Source organism: Electrophorus electricus, chromosome 7 (assembly GCF_041902795.1).
Source record: "Electrophorus electricus isolate QZ-2024a chromosome 7, ASM4190279v1, whole genome shotgun sequence".
Lineage (NCBI taxonomy): Eukaryota > Metazoa > Chordata > Actinopteri > Gymnotiformes > Gymnotidae > Electrophorus > Electrophorus electricus.
The window spans coordinates 10342250-10365000 of record NC_137503.1 but is presented as its reverse complement, the minus strand read 5'-3'; the positions used below and the strand labels follow the sequence as shown (position 1 = coordinate 10365000).

Here is a 22751-nt window from a genome sequence, read left to right as displayed (position 1 = left end):
ACACACACACACACACACACACACACACACACACTCACACAAAAACAAACAATCATAAAAGCTCTTTTTCCAGCATGACCCACTTCTCTCCATGTTTCTTGGCCAGGTGCAGGCCACAGTGGTGGGCTTTCTGGCTCCTGTAGCTGCTGTAGTGTTGGGCACGCTGAGGAGGGCCAGAGTGGATCTCCAGCAAGCTGTGGTGTTGTCTGCCAGCGGGGTGACCACAGCCTTCATTTCCGCCCTCAGTTTGGGTCAGGCGTACGGCATGCTTCACACAATCCTTCAATGCCTTGGTCCATTCCCCACTGTGAATCACAGACCTGCTCCTTCATGTGACTAGATAAACATGACGTAGCTAAGCTTGTTGCATAATTGCTCAGCATAATTGCTCAGGGCCTTTGCGATCGGGGAATCAAGCCTGACTGCATGTTGCACTCGACAGAGAAAACACATAAACTCTGGTTGTATTTGTCCATGCTGTGTTTGTAGGGCTAGTGATGGTGGGGGTGGTCACTGGATCTCGGAAGGTGGGCATCAACCCCGACAACGTGGCTACACCTATAGCCGCCAGCCTCGGGGACTTCATCACCCTCTTGCTGCTGGCAGGGGTCAGCAGATTCTTCTACCACTACAGAGGTGAGCTCACCTCCCGGAGAATCTGTGAGAACACCTCATATTTAATAGGAACCTCAAGCTGAAAGCCAAATACGGACCTGTGTCCATAAAGATTTTAAAGCATGACCGCTGATTGTCATCATTTGTGATGACAGGGCAGGACTGTTTTAAAAACCTTGAGAAGACTGTTGAACTTTATTAAAACAGTGTTTCTGTTATATGACCACTAGAGGGCAACAAAGGCTCGAAATAATATATCGCATGGCAAGCTGAAAGAACCAGAGTGCGGTTAGCAGGTTCACAGGATCAGAACATTTCCGTTATTTTTGTGTAGTTCGTCAGTTTAAGACATGTTACACAGCTCCTCACCAATAACAGAGCATTACTGTTAGACCGCAGATTTCAAAACACTGGTTAGAGTGTTCTGTAATTGTTTTTAACTGGCAATGTCCTGTTTCAGAGATGTGGTATGTACCTCTGGTAACGTGTACCATATTCCTCTTGCTCATCCCTTTCTGGTGGGTCTTCGCTCGCCGCAGTCCACAAATCAGAGAAGTGCTAAGGTCTGGTTGGCAGCCAGTCATCGTTGCTATGCTAATCAGCAGGTAATGGCTTGAAAACAATGCTTGTTCTGTGCCCCACCAGTAACACTATTGTGAACTGCACAAAAAGTCATCGACAGGAAACCAATCATTAGGCTGTGCATGTGAAGTTCCTGTCATATGGTCTGTCCACAGCACAGGAGGTTTGATTCTGGACAAGACTGTTAGCGAGCCTGGCTCTGAAGGCATGGCTGTGTTCACGCCCATCATTAATGGTATGTGCCCCTGCCCTGGACTGCATTTCCCAAAAAGCCTCACTGTGCAGCCGTGCTCCTGTGTAGTAGAGAAATAGGACAGAAAGTACTTAAAGTACCTGACACGTTAATCCTAAATAAGAGACCTTGGCAAAGGATGAAAGGGTTCTCCCACAAAGGTCATATTTTTGGCTAGTTTGGCATTTGTGGGTGGTCAGCGAGAGCAGGACGAATCAGGACTTTGGCGTTTCTGCTTTGCTTGTGTCCTTTTTCTCTATTTCTCTTTGGTTCTCGTGCTCAATCCTCATCATCCTCTTTATTTTTTTGCTCTTCCTACTTCCCCGCTCTTTCTACACCAGGCACACCCTTTCCTCTAAGTCTACTTATTTACATGCTGCATCTGTCCATGATCTCGCTCTCTATACTCAAGTCATGTTCTTACTCGTGTTCATTTGCACAGCCTTTTGCAAAAAGCTTCTAAACCTCATCCAAAAGCTTCTAAACCACTTTGTGAAGTTGACTGACCAACTTTTAATCTGCAATAGCATGCACTCAGTATTACCCTCAGTATTAGAAAAAAATAAAAAATTCTTTCTTTTCAGAATAAAAGGGTAGAAGGATTTTTAGGGTAGAAAGTTCAAACACTATTGCATGTCATGGGGACTTTACCATCACAAAACTGTGACATGTGGAGGCATTCATTTTTTGACTTAATGTAATGTCAAATCCCAAATGCTTAGTAATGTTCCCTCTGCCTTAGGCGTAGGAGGGAACCTGGTGGGGATTCAGGCTAGCCGCATCTCCACCTACCTGCACTGCATCAGCGTGCCTGGGGTTTTACCCCCCACCATGAACCAGCACTGCCCTTGCCCCTGCACAACCTTCTGCTCCCCAGGTCAGAACCCAGCCAGAGGTCCAAGGTCAAAGAAACCATTCCCATCTTATTTTCATGCTGCTGATCATGTCAAGGGGCCATCAAAGGGCCTGATCCTTAAAGGTAGCAAGAGGCCTGATCATTAAAGGCAGAAAGAGGCCTGATCATTAAAGGCAGAAAAAGTATAAAGGTATCTGGGGCCTGTTGCTGTGTCCGTGTTTAGGAGTGAGCGCCACCTCTGCTAGGGTTCTGCTGCTGCTGGTGGTCCCAGGCCATCTTCTCTTCCTCTACATGGTGTGTGTGCTGCAGGGAGGACACCCCCCCCAGACCCCTGCTTTCATCTGCTGCTATCTGTGTGCTGCTCTGCTGCAGGTAAGGGTCAAAGGAGAACACACACACCCCTCTAATTATTTATAGATCACTAAAATAATCACTATTACTCTTTCACAGGCCATTAATCTTGAACAATATTCAAGGACATGCCTGATCGATTTACCTATCAGGCATGAAAGCTATTTCAGCAGTACTCACTCAGGCGTTACTCCAAAACAACACAAAGGACATAGCGACCATGTTTCTCTACTTTAAATGTAGTGTACAGACTGATGACGTTTTGTGAGGCTGCATCATGCAGGCTTGAAAAATAGACAGAACAACTGATGGAAAAACATAGCCCAAATCACTTATCTTCTTTAACAATATAGAGATACACACACAAACACAGACACGCATCTTGGCGTTTACACATGGAGAAATAAAGTAGCAGCAGCAGTAATAGAGATGTTATTGTTATTAAGGCTTGGTTTATGCCAAGAAACTAATAAGGACCATATGTGGGTGAAAGCAGACTTTGCTTCTCTGTCATGGTGTTTGGGTGTGTGTGTGTGTGTGTGTGTGTGTGTGTGTGTGTGTATGTGTGTGTGTGTGTTTGTGTGTGTGTGTGTGTGTGTGTGTGTGTGTGTGTGTGTGTGTGTGTGTGTATGTGTGTGTTTTCCTCTGTTTTCCACCTGGTGCAGGTGCTCATATTGCTTTACGTGGCGGATGTGATGGCTCGACTAATGTGGCGCCGTGCTCTGGACCCAGACAATTTCTGCATCCCCTACCTGACTGCACTGGGAGACCTGCTCGGCACCAGTTTCCTCGTAATCACTTTCAGAGTCCTCTGACCCAGACAGAGACAGAACTACTGGTCACATGACTAAGGAAGTATTAGCTCAATCTCTCTAGAATTGAAAGGCACTTCTACTTCCATATCTAGTCACGTGGTAATTCTAATTTTGGGAGCCAATAATATTATTGTTATTTTTAGTATTGGTTGCTTTATTAAGAAATTCTAGTTTATGTAAATGTACAACTACAAAAAGTGTCAGTAGTGCTCTAATAGACCTGCATGGTGTGGAGACATACAGTCCTGAAACTGTTCAGTGCAGTCTATGAACAATTGGACAGAAGCTCAGTTTTTTTTGTTTTGGCTGTTTTCAGGCCCCGACTTCCCTACTGCAGAGGGCCAAATGTCATAGGAAAAATGCAATTACAGTTTCATAATTGGTAGCAAATATTACGTGACTTCCACAGCCCATGGACAGTACCGCACAATGAGTATGTTCGCAGGTCTCGCTCTGCCAGGCTTTTCATCCTGAAATCATCTAATTCCAGAACCTCCTTGACTTGGGAACTTTTTGTATTCAGTGAGTAGAACGTATGATTAGTAAATGCAAGCTCATGTCATGTCAAGACCATTTTGCGCTTTGCCCTCCAAGCACAATGATGATGCAAGGAGAAGGGCCATGTTTGGGGGCATTAGGTTGGGTCTGGGCAGTTACGGTGCTCCTGTACATCGTGTTTGGGGGCATTAGGTTGGGTCTGGGCAGTTACGGTTCTCCTGTACATCGTGTTTTAGGGCATTATGTTGGGTCTGGGCAGTTACGGTGCTCCTGTACATCGTGTTTGGGGGCATTAGGTTGGGTCTGGGCAGTTACGGTTCTCCTGTACATCGTGTTTGGGGGCATTAGGTTGGGTCTGGGCAGTTACGGTTCTCCTGTACATCGTGTTTTAGGGCATTAGGTTGGGTCTGGGCAGTTACGGTGCTCCTGTATGCTGCGTTTGGGGGCATTAGGTTGGGTCTGGGCAGTTACGGTGCTCCTGTACATCGTGTTTGGGGGCATTAGGTTGGGTCTGGGCAGTTACGGTGCTCCTGTACATCGTGTTTTGGGGCATTATGTTGGGTCTGGGCAGTTACGGTTCTCCTGTACATCGTGTTTTAGGGCATTATGTTGGGTCTGGGCAGTTACGGTGCTCCTGTACATCGTGTTTGGGGGCATTAGGTTGGGTCTGGGCAGTTACGGTTCTCCTGTACATCGTGTTTGGGGGCATTAGGTTGGGTCTGGGCAGTTACGGTTCTCCTGTACATCGTGTTTTAGGGCATTAGGTTGGGTCTGGGCAGTTACGGTTCTCCTGTACATCGTGTTTGGGGGCATTAGGTTGGGTCTGGGCAGTTACGGTGCTCCTGTACATCGTGTTTGGGGGCATTAGGTTGGGTCTGGGCAGTTACGGTTCTCCTGTACATCGTGTTTGGGGGCATTAGGTTGGGTCTGGGCAGTTACGGTGCTCCTGTACATCGTGTTTGGGGGCATTAGGTTGGGTCTGGGCAGTTACGGTTCTCCTGTACATCGTGTTTGGGGGCATTAGGTTGGGTCTGGGCAGTTACGGTTCTCCTGTACATCGTGTTTGGGGGCATTATGTTGGGTCTGGGCAGTTACGGTTCTCCTGTACATCGTGTTTGGGGGCATTAGGTTGAGTCTGGGCAGTTACGGTTCTCCTGTACATCGTGTTTGGGGGCATTAGGTTGGGTCTGGGCAGTTACGGTGCTCCTGTACATCGTGTTTGGGGGCATTATGTTGGGTCTGGGCAGTTACGGTGCTCCTGTACATCGTGTTTGGGGGCATTAGGTTGGGTCTGGGCAGTTATAGTGCTCCTGTATGCTGCGTTTGGAGGCATTAGGTTGTGTCTGGGCAGTTACGGTGCTCCTGTATGCTGCGTTTGGGGACATTAGGTTGGGTCTGGGCAGTTACAGTGCTCCTGTATGCTGCGTTTGGGGGCATTAGGTTGGGTCTGGGCAGTTACGGTGCTCCTGTATGCTGCGTTTGGGGGCATTAGGTTGGGTCTGGGCAGTTACGGTGCTCCTGTACATCGTGTTTTGGGGCATTATGTTGGGTCTGGGCAGTTACGGTGCTCCTGTACATCGTGTTTGGGGGCATTAGGTTGGGTCTGGGCAGTTACGGTGCTCCTGTATGCTGCATTTGGGGGCATTAGGTTGGGTCTGGGCAGTTACGGTGCTCCTGTATGCTGCGTTTGGGGGCATTAGGTTGGGTCTGGGCAGTTACGGTGCTCCTGTACATCGTGTTTTGGGGCATTATGTTGGGTCTGGGCAGTTACGGTGCTCCTGTATGCTGCGTTTAGGGGCATTAGGTTGGGTCTGGGCAGTTACGGTGCTCCTGTATGCTGCGTTTGGGGGCATTAGGTTGGGTCTGGGCAGTTACGGTGCTCCTGTACATCGTGTTTTGGGGCATTATGTTGGGTCTGGGCAGTTACGGTGCTCCTGTACATCGTGTTTGGGGGCATTAGGTTGGGTCTGGGCAGTTACGGTGCTCCTGTATGCTGCATTTGGGGGCATTAGGTTGGGTCTGGGCAGTTACGGTGCTCCTGTATGCTGCGTTTGGGGGCAATAGGTTGGGTCTGGGCAGTTACGGTGCTCCTGTATGCTGCGTTTGGGGGCATTAGGTTGGGTCTGGGCAGCTATAATGCTTCTGTACACTGATATCGGAATTCACATCATCACTAAAGGCAAGTGAGTCAGCTCTACTAGCACGAGACAGGACACTCCATCATGATTCACAAATGAGGTGGTGTGCTCAATCACCAGTTTTTTTATTCTTTCCACTCTCTAATTTCTTTCAACTATCCATAAGATTTTGTCTGAGAAATATGAGTGTGTGCATATTTCTTGGCACACTGCCATCTGTCCTTCTTTCCATTCTTTCTTTGCTGCAGTAATGTGCTCTTTTGTCATTAACACATATATACACTAAATAATTGAGTGTTTTGATAATCTGACAGTATTCTGTAGTCATCCACTACTGTGGTCTACCAAGTTGATCTGAGAGTAAGCTCTAGTTATCTACTGCTGTGGTCTGTTTTGTTGTTAGATAGTGCTAAGCTCAACAGTGAATTTTTAGTTATCAAAAAGGTGATCTTGACACATTTAATGTTTTGACACTTTTAATGTTTTTAATGTCTATTTCTCTGATTTATTTTGATTTTTAAGCTTTAATGTTGACATGCTTTAATGAAGCTGAGTTCACAACAAAAACAGATGTAAATGCCACATCTGGAATTGTCTAGACCTTTCGTTCGTACTGAGCCAAACAACGCTGACCAGCAAACAATTGACTGGCCAGTTGTCAAAGAACCTCTGGTCCCCACAAATAGAAGAACTAGGATTAAAAAGTGCTGTGATTCTTACAGTCATTGTAAATTCTTTGTAATCCAATGTTGAAATCCAGTGAGTGAAACTGTGCCACTGTCCAATTACTTATAGACTGCAGTGTATCAGTATCATATGAATAAGAATGTGAATATGAATATGAAGAATGATTCACAATGTTAATAATGTAGTTTGCACTTTAGCTCCACTGTAAAGTGTGGATTAAACTAGATAATCAAGTCAGGCACTACCAGGCTACATTGTGAGTAATATATATGCCTTTTAGCTAATTTGAATAAATTGGTGATGTCATAGGTAAGGTACTCACTGCTCTGTACTATGATATGCATAATACTTTTCCTGCACTATAAGACCCTGGTCTATGCAAAGGAGATAAGACTAAGATACAGTATTCTTTAGACTTAATTTGTAAATTAATTTGTCCCACGTGCGTCAAAATGTTATACTATCACAGAAGACATTGACAATGCTAACTGTAAAACCTAAGGAAATTATTCATATGCTGAGGCTTCACTACACTGACATGCTTTGCACAGGTGAACTCAAATGTTATTTCCCTCATCAAACCTGGAGAATGCCTCAGTTGCCAGATTTTACGTGATTATCAAAACAATCTAGTACTGTTTTAGCAATGATGGTTTTAACCTAATTTTAGTTTTAAAAATCTGATGTAAAGGCACACATGCTCAAACACACACATACACACACACACACACACACACACACACACACACACACACACACAGGGTTCAATCCAAATAACAGGTACAAACAAGCCTGTTTTTCCTGATTTATTTGAGTTGATCTCTAACAGTTGAGCTGCTGTATATGTGCATAATTATAATAAATATCGATAATCTTCAATGGCGTCCCGTGCCCTGTCATGAACGGTGTAACAGGATAGCGGGGTGAGATCAAACAGAGGGTGATTCCGATAGCAATTATGCCAATAAGGGAAATTTATTTTCCTCAAAAAGTCCAATAGCAGGGGCATGATGCCATAAGCAGACACAAATTAAATTCCAAAAAACCCAAACAAAAAAAATAAATAAATCCAGTCTTCCACGCCAATAAAAATTAAACCAAAATAAGGCAACTTAATGTGCTCCCAATTATGGCATTCAATCAACATGTCTCTCTCTTTGCATTCTTACGCCACTCCTTATATTTAATCTTCGCCCCTTAGACCAAATTATTCTAGATACCTAATTTATTAAATTCTTAAGATCTCTCCCTTATAATTCCAAACAAAGGGCTATCATTTAAAACATTTTCCCATTATCCCAATTAAAATAACTACACATATTCAAACACAGAGCCATTAATCACAATTTAACCACCCCCTTTCTATTTGGAAAATTGCCTGCTCCAATAACGTGAATCAAAACTACAACTCCCTCAATTCTGGGCAGGACTCTTAACTCATCCCCTTACAACCACTGAACAAAACAAGTAATGCTTTGAACCCAAACTCCCGTTACCTTATCACAATAAATATACATTAAATGATATACATTAACTCTAGTAGTTATCTACTCATATACATTAGCTCTAGTAGTTATCTACTAATATACATTAACTTTAGTAGTTATCTACACATGTACATTAACTCTAGTAGTTATCTACACAGTCAGTTGGCCACCCTGAACAATGTAAGACAGTTACAGTAACTTTACAGAACTTCAGCAAATGGCAAGTTTGTTCCCTCTAATAGCGGTGTAATTAAAATAAAAGTCTTTCAGCCCCCTATATTGTCCGCGTTATCCCGCTAATATTCAGCTCTGCTGTTTGTCCACATGGAACAGGCCGGAGTCCCATTACAAACAGAACAGGTAATTTACTAACCCTGTCCTGTCAGACAGTTTTGAGCTCTCTCACAGTTTCTGGTCACTGCTCCTGAAGGCATTAGCAAACAGTGGACAAAACAAAGGGATGTTAAACGTCTTCTCCTCTCCACTCTACTGTGTTCATGGCAGTAAGTCATCAAGCATTGGGGGAAAAACCCCCCACAATTTCCACATTTAGGACATATGGGCATCTGTGTGTGTGCTTCAACACATATATCTCCTCCAGCTCAGACATTCCAGTATAAGTTCTGTACCTCTCTAGAGCTTCATCTCAGGAAGGATTTCATGAAACAGCATTCATCTGTTCATTCAGGAACAAGAAACTATGCAGGGCATTCTGTCAAAGGAAAGAATGTGCGTTCTTTCACCTAAGCCCAAATGTAAATTAGCTGGATTGTGAGCAACAAAATACAAGAAAAGACAAGTACTTCTCAAAGTAAATGTAAACTTTTTACTGATTAGGAACCTTTTCCTCATTAGACAGTGTATTTTATCAAAAACAAACAACCAAAAAATTAAACTAGTTTCCAGTACATCCATTTTTCATCAAAAGGCAAGAACCTTCACTCACAAGAAAATTTTAATGGCAATTATATTGCTATGCAAAAAATGGAAGCACCCTACAATATATAGACTTTTTTACAATATATCTCTAAAACCTTTTAATCAATATTAAAAATGTATAAAACAACCTTTATAACTTAAAATAGATCCTTGAGAAGCAAAATCAGTGTACACTTACGTCATCGAAAATAAAACTAAATATTCTTTCTAAATGTTTGTGAAAGGCACCAGGCCTTATTTGAGTTTCAGGTAGCTAGGCAGAGAGTAGTTAAAGAGCAGGAAGTCCATCCTGTATAGGTTGTACAGGTTCTGTTGAAAGGCTGGGCTGATGTCCTTGAAGAAGCCGGCTGCCATGTCTCCTGTTGTGCGGGTGCGCTTGGCCGGCCTGGGGAATGCCACCTCACCGTCGACACCAGCCAGCTGCAGCACGTAGTGCGAATCATCCTCCAGGGTCTCGTATTTTCCCACCACATCGTAGTGGATGAGGCAGGGGTGGCAGAGTGAGTCTACCCTCTCCCAGTGCTCGTTGAAAGGCTCCTCGCGCTGCGTCCGCGGGTCGACTAGGTAGCGAACAAACTCGGCGAAGGAGACGTCGTCGCCACGCTCCAGCGCCTTGGCCCGTGGCCTGGTCCGGTGCCTGCGGATGATCTTGGTGCCGTAGCGCTTGTGGAAGGCTGTGTTGTAGTTGTGCGTGAATTTGTTGCGGTAGGCCGAGACGAGCCTTTCGAAGGGCTCACGCACAAACAGGAATTTGAGGTATGTGCGGAGGCGGCGGTTGATCTCGGCCTTGGAGTACTCGGACAGGGTGCGCAGGTTGCTCGGCACGTGTGCCTCACTGGCAGGGATAAGCAGTGGGTTGCGCTGCTTGGAGGTGCCCGTGAGCACCATCAGGACGCGCTTCCAGTTGGTGCAGGCCACTTTGGGCACGTAGCAGTACAGCAGGCCGTGGTGGTCGTCCACAATCAGGTGCTTGAGGTCCTCGGGGATCAGGACACGACGTTTGTGAGTACTGGAGTGGCAGGCTTCCTCCAGCAGCTCACGCCTGGCCTGGTGTATCAGCTGAAGTGGAGATTCCATCTGAGGTAGTGAGTGAGTGAGAGAGAGAGAGAGAGAGAGATGTACTGTAATGGTTGTGTAATAATTTTTAATAGAGTGGGTAAATAACTCCAAAGGTTGTGTACAAGCACTAAAATGTTTGCCCTTCTTTCAACAGCTTTTTAAAAATGCTGCCCACGTTTGCAGGTAAAAGTCACTGGCGCCATGCATTTCCAAACTTCCAAACCTCAGTTGGAAATATTTAATGGGAACACTTTAGCATTCACTTTGCTAATTACAGAAAGCATAATTGTACCCTTCTGTCAAGGGTGACTTGTTTGCAATGCTAAAATGTACAATGTATTTAAAGCCCAGCTTTCCTGGCTCTGTTACAGCTCAGTCCATGGCCACACAGCCCAGCACTGAGTAGTTTTCCAGTGCTGTCCCAGCGCCACTGTACGAGTGCACACAAGGTGAAGGTGTGTGGTAGGCTGAATTGTGGCAGGAGCTGCCACTGATAGAGCTCCTACATTAGCAGCAAGCCCAGTTCAGGCCTCTGTTAGATCGTGCTGTTCATAATGTATACAGAAGAACAGCAATAAAGCGAAAAAAACTAAAGTCTGTTTATTGACATGAGAAATGGTTTGTTTCTGGAGAATGCGTTCTCCCACTGACCCGGCGGGTTAAAGTCAAAACAGTTTGGAGCATAGTGTACAATATCACTATTTCTCAGTGACTGTACTCCTTCGTTATTCGTTTTCTCAACACTGCTAGCATATATCCATAGTTCAATGTGAAATCTTTTTCTTTTTTTAATCGTTGTGTACAGTAATACAGGGAATGTTTCATCTTCTGTGTATTGGTGTGAAAACCATGTATACGTGGAAAATGCTCTTCCTTCATGTGCTGTCTGGCCTTATCCTGCATGTGAGCTCCCTCTTCACTGGCACAGATCATGGAGGCTCTAACTGTGTTATCAGCTTTAAGGGTTATGTAAATGAAAAGCCATCAAAGACATTTTGAGTTCATGCCAAGATGGCAGCCAGGAAGGAGTTAAAAAATTTGCATGTTCGCACATATAACCTTTAAAGACATTTCGCGTCTGTGATGTTGAGGGAGCAAAGGCGAGCCGCCATCTTCATGAAAACAGACGTTTACTGAACCAAACAACAAAAACGAAACCGAAACAAAAACATGAAGTGAAAACAGGACAAAGTAGGCAACAAGCGATAAACCGTCTAAAGCACATTGGGGTAGCTGAAACCCAGCATAAACAGGGCCAAAGAACAACTATAATGCAGGGACTTAAATGTACATGATAACAACGACTGGGGAGCCATGCTGTGACAGTATCTTAATGCTGATGAACAAATTCCTACGTTCCCTAACGCTACGTTCCTATGATTAAGCGGACAAATCCAATCGAATAATGATATTCTTTGCCTGACTGCAGGCTTTCTTCACCTAGAAGTACTCCAAAAGGAGATGTCTTTCGAGGGTTGACAAATGAAATCCTTTTGCAGCGAGCCATATAACAGCATCGTTGACTTCCTGTGATTTCCTTCTCAGTAAAGGCCATGTCAATTACATCAGAGGTCTTAGCCATACTGTGCATTTGCTGTGGTTGTTGTTCTTTGCATTAGTAATTTAATTGTTAATAGTTATTAACATAATTGCAATAGTTAATTGTTTTCAAACATCAAATGAGAAAGCAGTATATGATATATGATATGTTTTAATGGTCCTGTATTAAATACACTCACAGTGTCGGTGGTATTCAGGGTTTGGAGAGGGCTCTTCACAGACTTCCCATGTCCACTCATCTTCCCACTGCTTGCACCAGATACTGCACAGAACACAGGAACGTGCAGATGAAATAAGCAAACAGCAATGCTGCTTCGGACAAACACAGTAACAAACTGGACCAGACAGTGAAGGAGGCCAGGAAAGCCATGGCTAAAATGGAAAGATGGAACCACACAAACGAACCCACCCTCATCATACAGCCAGTACCAACAGAGTTTCAGTGGCTCAAAAATGTTATTAGCTCTAAGTACTCAAAATCAAGACTAATTCTCTTTTTGTCTTAGCATGGCTATGGAATTCCCTCTATGTGTTTTGAGTTTGAGATCTATTCTATTTACCTACCTGTGGATGACATGCACACACACACTGCAATAGTGTGTTAGTTCGAGAGGGACAAACACCTCATAACGCCTTGAGGCTGGAGAGGACGAAGCAGCAGAAAGAGTTGTATCTTTGGTCAGTTGGTAATCAGAAACACAGCTAGACAGTTTATGGCGAAACCAAAATATTAGCTCAATTTTAAAAAGTGATTCTGGCAAATAAACCTTGCAAACATCTCAGATCCAACTCTTTCGCTGTTTTCTTCCTGCAAGACATCAGTTTGGATAATACTACAGATATCACAATCCGCCACAACAGCCAGGACACGGAATGAACCCATTGTGGGTCCTAATGAATTTATTTGGGAACACGCCACAATTCTTTTCAGCGTGCATGTCTACAGCGTCAAACACTTTCATCTGTATCAAAATCCAGGTTCAAAATTCTCTTTTTGCTAATGAAGGTTTATAGAAGGCAGATAGTGAGAAAGTCGAGGATCGGGTTCCACCCTCTACAACCCTCTAAAGGATCAACAGGATTCTCTGTACAGGAAGAATACATGCATATGTGGGTGTCGCTGTTTAGATGAGTGGTTACATACAGTGACACTGATTATACTCCTACTCCTCAGATCCAAAGGCTTGTCTACAAGTCCTCCTTATTGTAAAAGCCTTATTGTAAAGTTATACCAGCACCCATACAGGAAACCGCACTCAGACACACTTCTCACTCAGCACACTGCAAATCTAATTATGTAGATCTGTTAACCAATCCATGGCTTTGGTATCTGCACTCAGGAAATTGCAAGGAACTGCCAGTAACATATTATTTAAACTATAGACTAGTGTACTGTAGAAAAAATAAAATAAAATCTTTAGTTAGAAACAGCAGAGGTTGCTGACCAGCCAGTGCTGCTGGGGGATGCTCTGTCCCAGGCTGGATTCCCTAGGGACTTGTGTTACCCTCTTAAAATTACACTTATTGCAATGGTTATTTTATTAAGCTTTTTTCTATGGGAGCATTTGTGTTGAAGGAGAACATAATAACATTACTAATCAATAAATGCACAAATGCAAAACACATTAGGAGTAATCTCCATCAGGTGGGAAAGAAGGCTTTTTTTTGAGGAGTTACCATATAAAACTTACAAGTACATGACTAACAGGACCGTGTCAGTAGTCACCATTCAGCATGTCTGAAACAGCATACTAAACCATGTAAACCATGTAGAAGTGTGAGGAAAGCAGCATCCATATTCATATACTGCCCTTGTGCTGGCCTAGGATGAGGTTTCTCATGATTCCTCCAGATATTAAACAATGTGAACTCAACAGATAAATCTAATACCAAAACAGCACTGCTACTGTGAAAAGGGAGAGAGAGAGAGAGAGAGAGAGACGGCATATTAAAATATGATGGAGTTTGGCTTTAGGAAATTTCCTCAAGCCAATTTTACACACACTTGTTATAAATATTAATGCAAAACAATTAAAGACCTTTTGGAAATGGTACAAGTGTGTGAGCACCCAAGTACAAGTTGTGAGAATGTCAGTGAGGGAGACAGAGGTGGTTTCTCTCTGTCTGTGTGTGTGTGTGTGTGTGTGTGTGTGTGTGTGTGTGATTGTGTGTGTGTGTGTGTGAGAGAGAGAGAGAGAGAGAGAGAGAGAGAGAGAGAGAGAGAGAGAGAGAGAGAGAGAGAGAGAGAGAGAGAGAGTGTGTGTGTGTGTGTGTGTGTGTGTGTGTGTGTGTGTGTGTGTGTGTGTGTGTGTGTCTACGCTCCAGTGAGACTTGGCACTAAGAAATATTGTGCTGCCAGTGAACAGTGAACTCACTGACATTCCCAATGCCACTGCTGGTCAGAGAAAGAGGAAGAAATAGAGGGACATTTACTGCATCTGGAAATGCACAAAGGGTCTGGTTAGTTTCTTCTCTTTTTGTCTGTTTTCTATGTAAAGAATTCAAGCCCTCCTACTAGGCGCAACCCCACCAACCCATGTCAATATGCTATACCCTAAGATACACAGAGGCCAAACGTGAAATATTTGATTTGATCTTGTACTAGATCTGCATGATGTATTAATTAGTCATCATTATCATTAGCAATGCTAGTCTTTACAGCAGTAATACCCCAGAATGCTGAAAAATGTAAATAAGCCCCTTAACAAATTTGTTACTATGTGATGTCAGTTTGGTCCCAATGATACAGGCCAGTCTTTAACCATGGCTACGTCAAGGCTTCATCCATTCTGAGGTTTTAACTGCAATGCACTGCATATGGGAACTATGACCTACTCCAAACACATTCTTTCACTCAGTTTATCTGGGTACATTTTCGAATCTCCTTTTTGTTTTGACAGTACTACAAGTTATAACAGATCTGACTTTACTGATATTATTCGGTCCTATCAATATCAAACAAGCAAGTGTGCGAGAAGGAGATGGACAGAGAGAGAGAGAGAGAGAGAGAGAGAGAGAGAGAGAGAGAGAGAGAGAGAGAGAGAGACATGAGAAACTAGAATCATTCTCCAAACTACGTCTGGCAAGGAAATGTAAAAAAAAATTAAAAAAATAAAAAAAAAAACTGTGAGAGAAAATAAGTCCTGTTACAGAATTCATTAGAGGAAGAAATATCAATAAGTGAAGCTGCAGTGATAACACGGGCACTACCGCACAAGCCCTGATCCAGCAGCACGTAGTGCACGAAGCCGCTAACCCTTCTGCATCTGAGACCTTCATTAAAGCGTAGCTTTGAAAAAGGCTTTTCACTTACATACACCACAAAGCCTCACTAGTCCCCATTCAAAGTTCGCTAGCTAAAGTAGCATTGATGTTTGAATAATCATGCTGTCTCCCTTTTCAAACATAGAAAGGGACTGGCTGATGGAGGCTAGCCTCTGCAGTCATTTTGCTAATAACCCGCTAATAACATTTAGGTACAGCTCTGCAGCCATACAAACAGCAGTTTTACATGAAAAGGTAGATTTTTCCCTTTATTTATGAAATATGTTCATTTTATTTTATTTTTTATTTTATTTTATTTTATTTTATTTTTTTGTACATTTTTTGTAACCTCTGAAGGGTTTCAAGGGCCTGGATGCACAGCACCACTAAAGAAAGAAAGAAAGAAAAACATGTAGTTTTACATACTTGGCATAAACGCATCTGGAAACAGTGTAACACAATGCTGAGCCTGAGGGCACAGCTCAAGCAGAACAAGGCTTGCAGAGCAGTGCTGCTTCTAATGTCTGATTCCCACTACAAATGGTCTCACCAAAGCTACAGCACTTCAGTCAATGATGGAAAAGAGGCAGAAAGAGAGGCTCTCTCCTCCACACAAGGCCCAGGCAGTGTTGGCGCTAGCTATAAATTCCCTGACCAAGCACTGTCCAGAGCTGCTGCAAAGGAACAAATACATGGGGATAACTCATGTCTGTGAGACTGAATAGCAGCACTGTCTGTGTGTGTGTGTGTGTGTGTGTTATTTCCTAAGTGGGGACATTTTTTTTGATCGCAGGAAAATGGTTTGTGTCTCAGAAGTCTCCCATATTCGATGAGCTCCCGCCTTATCCACGAACCACACACTCCGAGAGGGCATTCCGGTTTCAGTCTCACCAGAGCCCAGGCTGCGAGCGCCCTCGTCCCCGTCCCTGTGGTGCCTCTCTCGGGCTCCCCCTCTCTACCTGCCCACAGGCCGGCCTGCCTCTCTCCTCCTCCGCTCTCCTCCTCTGTCTCTCTCTTTCTGTGTGTGGAGGATAATGTGGGTCCCTGTGCCTGCAATGAAGGCTGTTCTGTACTGAGATCCACAGGAAAGAAAAATCCTCCATGAAGCCCTGCATCCAGCTAGGGACTTCTTTACAGTACAAGCTGCGAAGCCGTTTAGCTTTAAAACTCAAAAGATGTTTAGCTTCTTTAGGAAGTTGACCTGGATTTAGTCACAAAGCACTGAAGGGAGCCCCAAAAGATATACTTTACTCCCTAGAGGTTTTAAATGGTACTCTGCCAACCTTTACTGTGAATTATAAAGTTATATATAAAGTTTGTATATTACTGAGAGGTATCTTGTGTTGCATCATAGCACACATCACCACATATCATTTTATTTGCTTTACAAAACCCTATTCTATGGTGCTAAAGTATAAGGCTTAGTATGATATGACATGGTTAGTGCCAAAATGTAGCCTACACCCAATTCTGTTGCTATCTTTATTACTATTTAGTTATTATTGCTAAATACATATCATTATGTATTAGAGGGCTACTGGAGCCAAAGGAGGGTCCCAATCTGGTCCCAATCTAGATTTTTGATGGCAACAGTAGTTCCCAGTGTATATTACAACAAAATCAAAGTGACTAGTAATGACATTTAAAACAGTCCCTCATATACAGGCATTCTTGAATTGGGCAGTTGAGGTGTCATGAGCTACCTGTTCTGAGCTCTTGACTATGACAGTCAAGAGAAAGCAGCTCTAAGTGCTGGAGGCATAAGACAGAAGTGTGAGAGTGTGTGTGATGCAGTCAAATGGTATTTGCCAGGTGATTTGCCAGTAATCTTAAATGCGCTCTTTATGGGACTCTGACACAGCAAAATTTGAATCAGAGTAGTCATAAATTTGCTGATACCCTACCAGAATCAGAATTAATTATAAAACACACATTTTTACTGTACAGTCTAAAATAACATTTGCATCAGCCATATTACATGAAACCTGTAAGGGACCACTGTTTACATTGACATTTACAGCATTTAGCAACCGCTCTTATCCAGAGCGACTTACAAACGTGGTTTGTCATTTACTCACAAAATACATCCTAGCCAGTACAGGTTAGAGTCCAATATACAAATGATCTAGAATACTGTAGAAATACAGGGATCACTGCTGATGCTTAGAAGTACAAAATACACAAGGTCTCTCAAACAATAAACAATATAATAAACAATAAGTGCTAGAGTTTGTTAAACAACATAAACAATACCCTACAATAAGTACTAATTTAGTCAGTCAAAATGTGAGCACGGTCAGTTGTCATTTAAATGTTCCACAAATAGCTGGGTCTTCAGTCTGTGTTTGAAGACTGCAAGGGACTCTGCCGCAAGCGGGAGTTCATTCCACCATCTTGGAGCCAGGACAGAAAATAGTCTCAGTGCTTGTCTTCCCTAAGACCAGAAGCATGGTATTTCAAGCCGAGCCGTACTTGAGGTTTGAAGTATTTGAGGTACGGATCGAGCTTAAAAAAAAGGTTTAAAAGGTTTTTAACAAGTAATGAAATTGCACTCCCTCACAAATGTTTTGCATTTGCATTTTGCATTCCCATTCAACACGGTTTGAATTTGCCTGCAAGTGCGTTTTTTGTTTGCTTGTTTTTTTTCTTAAAATGTGAAGCTTAGCAGTATGGAGCAGCTCACTGAATTTTACTTTGATCATGGATTGAAATATAAAGATTCTCAAAATTCAACATGACTATGTTATTAAACTGAAACATTTGCTGAGATCGATAGGACCTCTATAAGGAAGGATTGCTCTGGCCTAGACAGTGTAGTCAGCGTTCCATATTACGGAATTATCAGATAGCAGGACATACAGATGGCTAAAAATGCCATTCTCCCCCACAGAGCGTGCAGGTTCTGAGACAGGTACAAACTCATACTGTGCTCGTTCAACTTGAAAACTCAGGTAAGCAATTACTCAAGGCTCTCCTAAAGCCTGATCTCTGTGGTCATATACTAACTAATTAAAAAGCGGATTGAAACAATATCCATTGTAAGCCCTATGTGTCACGGTACACCCCCCCCCCCCCCCCCCAACGTCTGTGTGTGTGTGTGTGTGTTTGTTTGTATTGCATGTCATTCACCTGATACCTGATCCTTGTTGTGTGTAATTGTCATGCATGTCTTATAAGTCTCATGTCTTATATTGAGGTTGCCTGTGTTTGAAACCATAGCCTGTGTGCTACGTCATCGTGTTAAGTGTGTTAATAAATGTCTGTGTTAACGTGCCTCCTCCGCGTATCCTACTTAAGCCCCGAACGTTAAACACCGACCGAAGAAGGATGCCTGGGAAAGGCCCTGAGAAGCAGGGAAAGAAGGGAAGGGAATGCCCTCCCACAGCCCGTGCAGCGAAGCCCCCCACGTTCTTGCAGCTAGGCTGATTATGGAGAGAAAGGGGAGTGTAGCGCCGTCAGTCTGCGGTCGGACATGGGGTCCGATCGTGAGGAGGACACTCTAATGGAGGTGGAAGAGGACCATCATAAGGATCTTCCCTCCCACAGCGATGCTAAGGGCTCCGAGAACAATAAGCCCCCAGCACCCAAGGCTCCGCCCAGGGCATGCCGCTAGCAGGGAGGCATTGTCATCAGAGGAGCACATTCCTCCGCCTAAGGCAAAGGGCCCCAGAGCACATGCGCCTACGCCTAAGCCTCGTGGAGGCATGAAGGCAGCGGCACTAGTGCCTGCACCGGAACCGGGCAACACAGCTGGTGCGCTTCCTGACACGCATGCGCCAAAACCAGGACAGTCGCCGCTACCCAAGCCGGCGAAGGACAATCCCCCCCGGGCTGGTCAGTCTCTGACCCAGCCAATGACTGGGGGACTGGCTGGGGTTCCTTCTTCCTTCTCCGGACTGTTTAATATGTGTGGTGTTGTTTACCTGCCTGTCCCTATTACACTGAATGTACTGGTCACTTTGTCCCCCTTTGTGTCTGTGCCTGTCCCTATTAGTGTGTGCGTCCCTGTGTCTGTCGTCGTCCTGTTCCCTGTCCTTCCCACCACTGTCCTGCCGGCGCTGGCCCGTGGCAGGTTATCCGGTCCTTCTGCCGCAGCCTGATAGGCTGGCGTGCCAGGGCTCTGTCATGGTACGGCCCCTCCCCCCTCAAACGTCTCCGCGTGTGTGTTTGTCTGTATTGCCACGCTCTCTCGTGTCGTTCACCTGATCCTTGTTGTGTGTAACTGTCATGCGTGTATATAAGTCTCATGTCTTATATTGAGGTTGCCTGTGTTTGAAACCATAGCCTGTGTGCTACGTCATAGGGTTAAGCGTGTTAATAAACGTCTCTGTTAACGTGCCTCATCCGCGAAACCTGCTTAAGCCCCGAACGTCACACCATGCTTCATGAAGCTGAGTAAGGCTGGCAGATGCTGATCCACTATACAGAATTTTGGATTATTTCACACCCTGAGCAAAGCAGAATGAATCATTTTTACACATCTTTTAACTATTACATTGCACATTTTTCATTGCACACCTGTGAGTTCTTCTGCACATATTTATATATAATTTGTTTAGTTTATCTGCTGTACTTTTCTACCTACTGTTCTTCTTGCCTATTTTTATTTTGATTGCCACACAACAGTTTCACCAAGTCAGATTCCTTGTATGTGAAAATGTACTTTGCCAATAAACAAATTCTGATTCTACTAATTACAGTAATCCAATAATTAAGCAATAGCCTATCGTGTGTTACTGAATATGGCATGGCTGTGATTCAGATGTAGAATAACTGTTTAATAAACACTGTGGTTTAACAGCAATTATTCTAAAAGTGTTCCAGCTAATTTTTGTTTGTTTTTGTTTCTCGTATTTTTCTGGTCTAGATCTTGATTTGGACTTGCCCAAATTCACCCCCTTTTGGTCTTGTTCTTTTCTCAGACATGACTGGTCAGAGTCTTGGTCTGGGCCTGAGCTCATCTAATATGGTTTCGAACACAACTGTACACTAATGACTTGGTTGCAATGAGATCTGGTCTGACATTTCACCTACAATCTACATTTCACAATCTACATTTGTATCTTCCCCTCTTAAATCTAGTGCAGTTTTTCAGAGGAAACGTGCATGTTTTAAGACTTCAGGGCCCTTGGGTTTGGTGGATAAGAATAGTCCATGTTTGTAGAAAAATGTTTCCTCATGCCAATTTTTCCACTTCACTTAATAAATAAGGCTTTGGGTCTGGCCTTGATGCATTCACCCACATAAATCTGTCCTCTCATCACAGCTGGTGGGTACATTCAACATGTTAGTGAGAGCAGGACTGGCTAAGCATCTCAAGACATGGCACAAACCACAGCAGAAATTCAACCACAATCTATAGGAGCAGCAGCAGGCCTACGACTGCCTATGATGAGAGATCAGGTGGGGGGGGGGGGGGCATATCCATGACAGTTCACAAAGCAAAAGCAAAGCAAAGCCTGTACCACTGCCACACACACAACCTCACACTCCTTCTTCCATAACAGTAGATAGCTATTTTTGCTCTCTCACAATGCAGTGCTCTGTCTCGGAGGCTGCAGAGTGCATTGCCGGATATGTTCTGCCTCTGCGTGGTCTGTGTGGTCTAAACCCAAGAATGTGTTTTGTCTCATTTGGTGGGTAAATGAAGGCAACCCACACCACCCTGGCTGCAGGCCCAGCTCAGGCTCTGCGCCACGGGTCAGATGGCCCACAGTACAGCCATGCTGCACGGATGGAGTAGTCTTCCACTTTGCCGTCGCATGAGCTACTGCATCCTGCAGCTGAAGACAAGCTGCATCTTCTGAGGTCTCCCCACAAAGACACCTGCTGCATTTATTTTTAACTGCAAAACCTCAAAAGCATTCTGCCTTGGCTTCCAGTTCTGCTTAGATTTTAGGCCATTGGATGTGCCATAAAAGGCATGAAGGGGACCGTGAAGAAAAGATCATCACACGCATACGTGTGCAAATTCACCTGCATACCATACTGCATTCATACTGCATTCCAAGGCAAGTGCAGATTCGAAATGATCAACCGTCATATTTGAAAGCTATTTGAAAGCGTTGTGTTACGGATCTGACTCCAGCAGGGAGCGGAGAGAGAAAAAAAAAGCCAGTAAGGAATACATTTCATAGAGGGGAGTGTGAATTACTCGTTAGCTGGGACCCCACCCCTGCCCCAGAGCTTAGCCCACACATATGGGCGTGGGCAGCAGCAGGCTGATTAAAATAAGCTCCACCCTCGCCACCGAAGTTTTGGCATGATGAGTGCTAATTCAGTATAAAAAGGGGAAAAACACATCATATTCCAAGCATCAGTTAAGCAAAAGGACTTATCAATTAGAAGTGCCCCATAATAAATATAAATACCTCAATAATATATACATACTAGCCCATATAAATATTATAAGAATAATGTTCCATTGAATGACTCTGGAAATTTCGTTATGTAGATGTGTAGCCCATAAATGATTTGGTTTGCTTAATGGTAAACTAAAGATCTCAACATGTAAGGGACAATGTCTAATGAAAACACTGTCTCCATCAGCATACAGGAGTTCAAGGAACAGGAGGATACATATTTTTCCATATTCATTTTTGTTTGTTTCTGTGTGTGTTGTTTTGGAATGTTATTTGTTTGTTTAGACTACATGAGATACAAGTAGAATAGTATAGAAAAGAATCGAATACAAGTTAAACCACTGCAAACTCACCTTGTTCCAAATTACTTTGAAAGTAGAATATGACCATGATAAAGAACCCAAAACACATGGCAAGAACCATCCTTTTGATTTGCGTTTTTCTCATTTTGGAAGCTTTTGCTAATTAAAGAAGTACAGAACCTCCGTAACTCATGAGGAAAGAGGGTGTTCTTTGACCGACTCGACCATCCATGATCTCCGTCAGTCATGTGCGAATCCGAGGGAGACACCGACACGTCTCTTCCTGAAGCCAAATTGTCGATTTTCACTTGTGATATCCGTCGTGGTGATGTACGCCTATGTATGCCCTGCGCCGGTTGAAAACCGAAACGTCCAAACGTCCAAACGTGGAAACGTCGGAGACGGAAAGCAGGCTAATAAGTCAGCTTACATGAAAGCGAAACGCAGTTCTCTACCCATGGCGCAGAATCGAGCCGGCTTCTTATACGAAGCCCTTATATCGTGACGGAAGTATTTCTTCTTGTTGTATCGGGCCCCGTTTACTGGTCCCAAACAGTCGTCTTGCAGTGCTTTTTCTAGTGTTTGTTCAGATGTTTGACTCCTCTGTGTCCAAGGAGAAAGGGCAATTTTTCTAACTTAAACTATACCGCCTCCTTCCGTTGGTGAGCCGCACCGGGTTGTTACAGCAGGGAGGTTCCCAAAAGCCCACACTAATTTTTGGTGTGTTGTCCTATCCCTATTTACGGTTGTCAGTCTCACAAGAAAAATAAATAATAATTAAGAAAAAGACATAGCTGGGGATAGTATGATAGAAACTGGGCAATTAATAAGAACGTGAACGAAAAGAACAGTTCGTTTCTGCAAGGCGTGTGTAATTTGAGTGTAGGTTTTATATTAGATTTGGTGTAAATATCCTGTGTTAACGTTCGGCCAGTCCCTCTTCCAGAAGAACATGAGGTCACGCACCAAAATTGTCACTGCTCTCTGCAAGCTGGATGACTTTG

The 22751-nt window shown here is 43.8% G+C and overlaps 2 protein-coding genes across 4 annotated transcripts in view; one reads left to right on the top strand and one right to left on the bottom strand.

Annotated features, from left to right (window-relative positions):
* LOC113581552 (solute carrier family 41 member 1-like) overlaps positions 1–7771 on the top strand; it is a 14627-nt gene extending 6856 nt beyond the window's left edge. For both annotated transcript variants that reach the window (XM_027016769.3, XM_027016768.3), the window contains exons 4-10: positions 107–251; positions 490–636; positions 1076–1220; positions 1353–1432; positions 2172–2306; positions 2509–2657; positions 3302–7771. In XM_027016769.3, the coding sequence (XP_026872570.3) occupies positions 107–251; positions 490–636; positions 1076–1220; positions 1353–1432; positions 2172–2306; positions 2509–2657; positions 3302–3451 (951 nt within the window). In that variant the 3' untranslated portion in view covers positions 3452–7771. The remainder of the gene's footprint in view (positions 1–106; positions 252–489; positions 637–1075; positions 1221–1352; positions 1433–2171; positions 2307–2508; positions 2658–3301) is intronic.
* Positions 7772–9073: 1302 nt separating this feature from the next.
* On the bottom strand, positions 9074–22398 carry LOC113581554 (carbohydrate sulfotransferase 11-like). 2 transcript variants are annotated; one of them, XM_081718158.1, is made up of 3 exons: positions 22178–22398; positions 11999–12081; positions 9074–10277 (listed from the first exon to the last, which is right to left on the bottom strand). In XM_081718158.1, the coding sequence occupies exons 2-3, from the start codon at positions 12056–12058 to the stop codon at positions 9435–9437; spliced, it is 903 nt and encodes a 300-aa protein (XP_081574284.1). In that variant the 5' UTR covers positions 12059–12081; positions 22178–22398; the 3' UTR covers positions 9074–9434. The 2 variants fall into 2 exon arrangements, with proteins under 2 accessions (XP_081574284.1, XP_026872572.2); XM_027016771.3 differs by having other exon boundaries at positions 21799–22397.
* Between the last annotated feature and the right edge of the window lie 353 nt (positions 22399–22751).

Coding starts and splice junctions, on each gene's coding strand:
- LOC113581554 (XM_027016771.3), bottom strand. CDS start 21,892: ATGAGAAAAACGCAAATCAAAAGGATGGTTCTTGCCATGTGTTTTGGG. Junction 12,082..21,798: donor TCAAAGTAATTTGGAACAAG/GTGAGTTTGCAG, acceptor TGTTCTGTGCAG/TATCTGGTGCAAGCAGTGGG. Junction 10,278..11,998: donor CCCTGAATACCACCGACACT/GTGAGTGTATTT, acceptor TCACTACCTCAG/ATGGAATCTCCACTTCAGCT.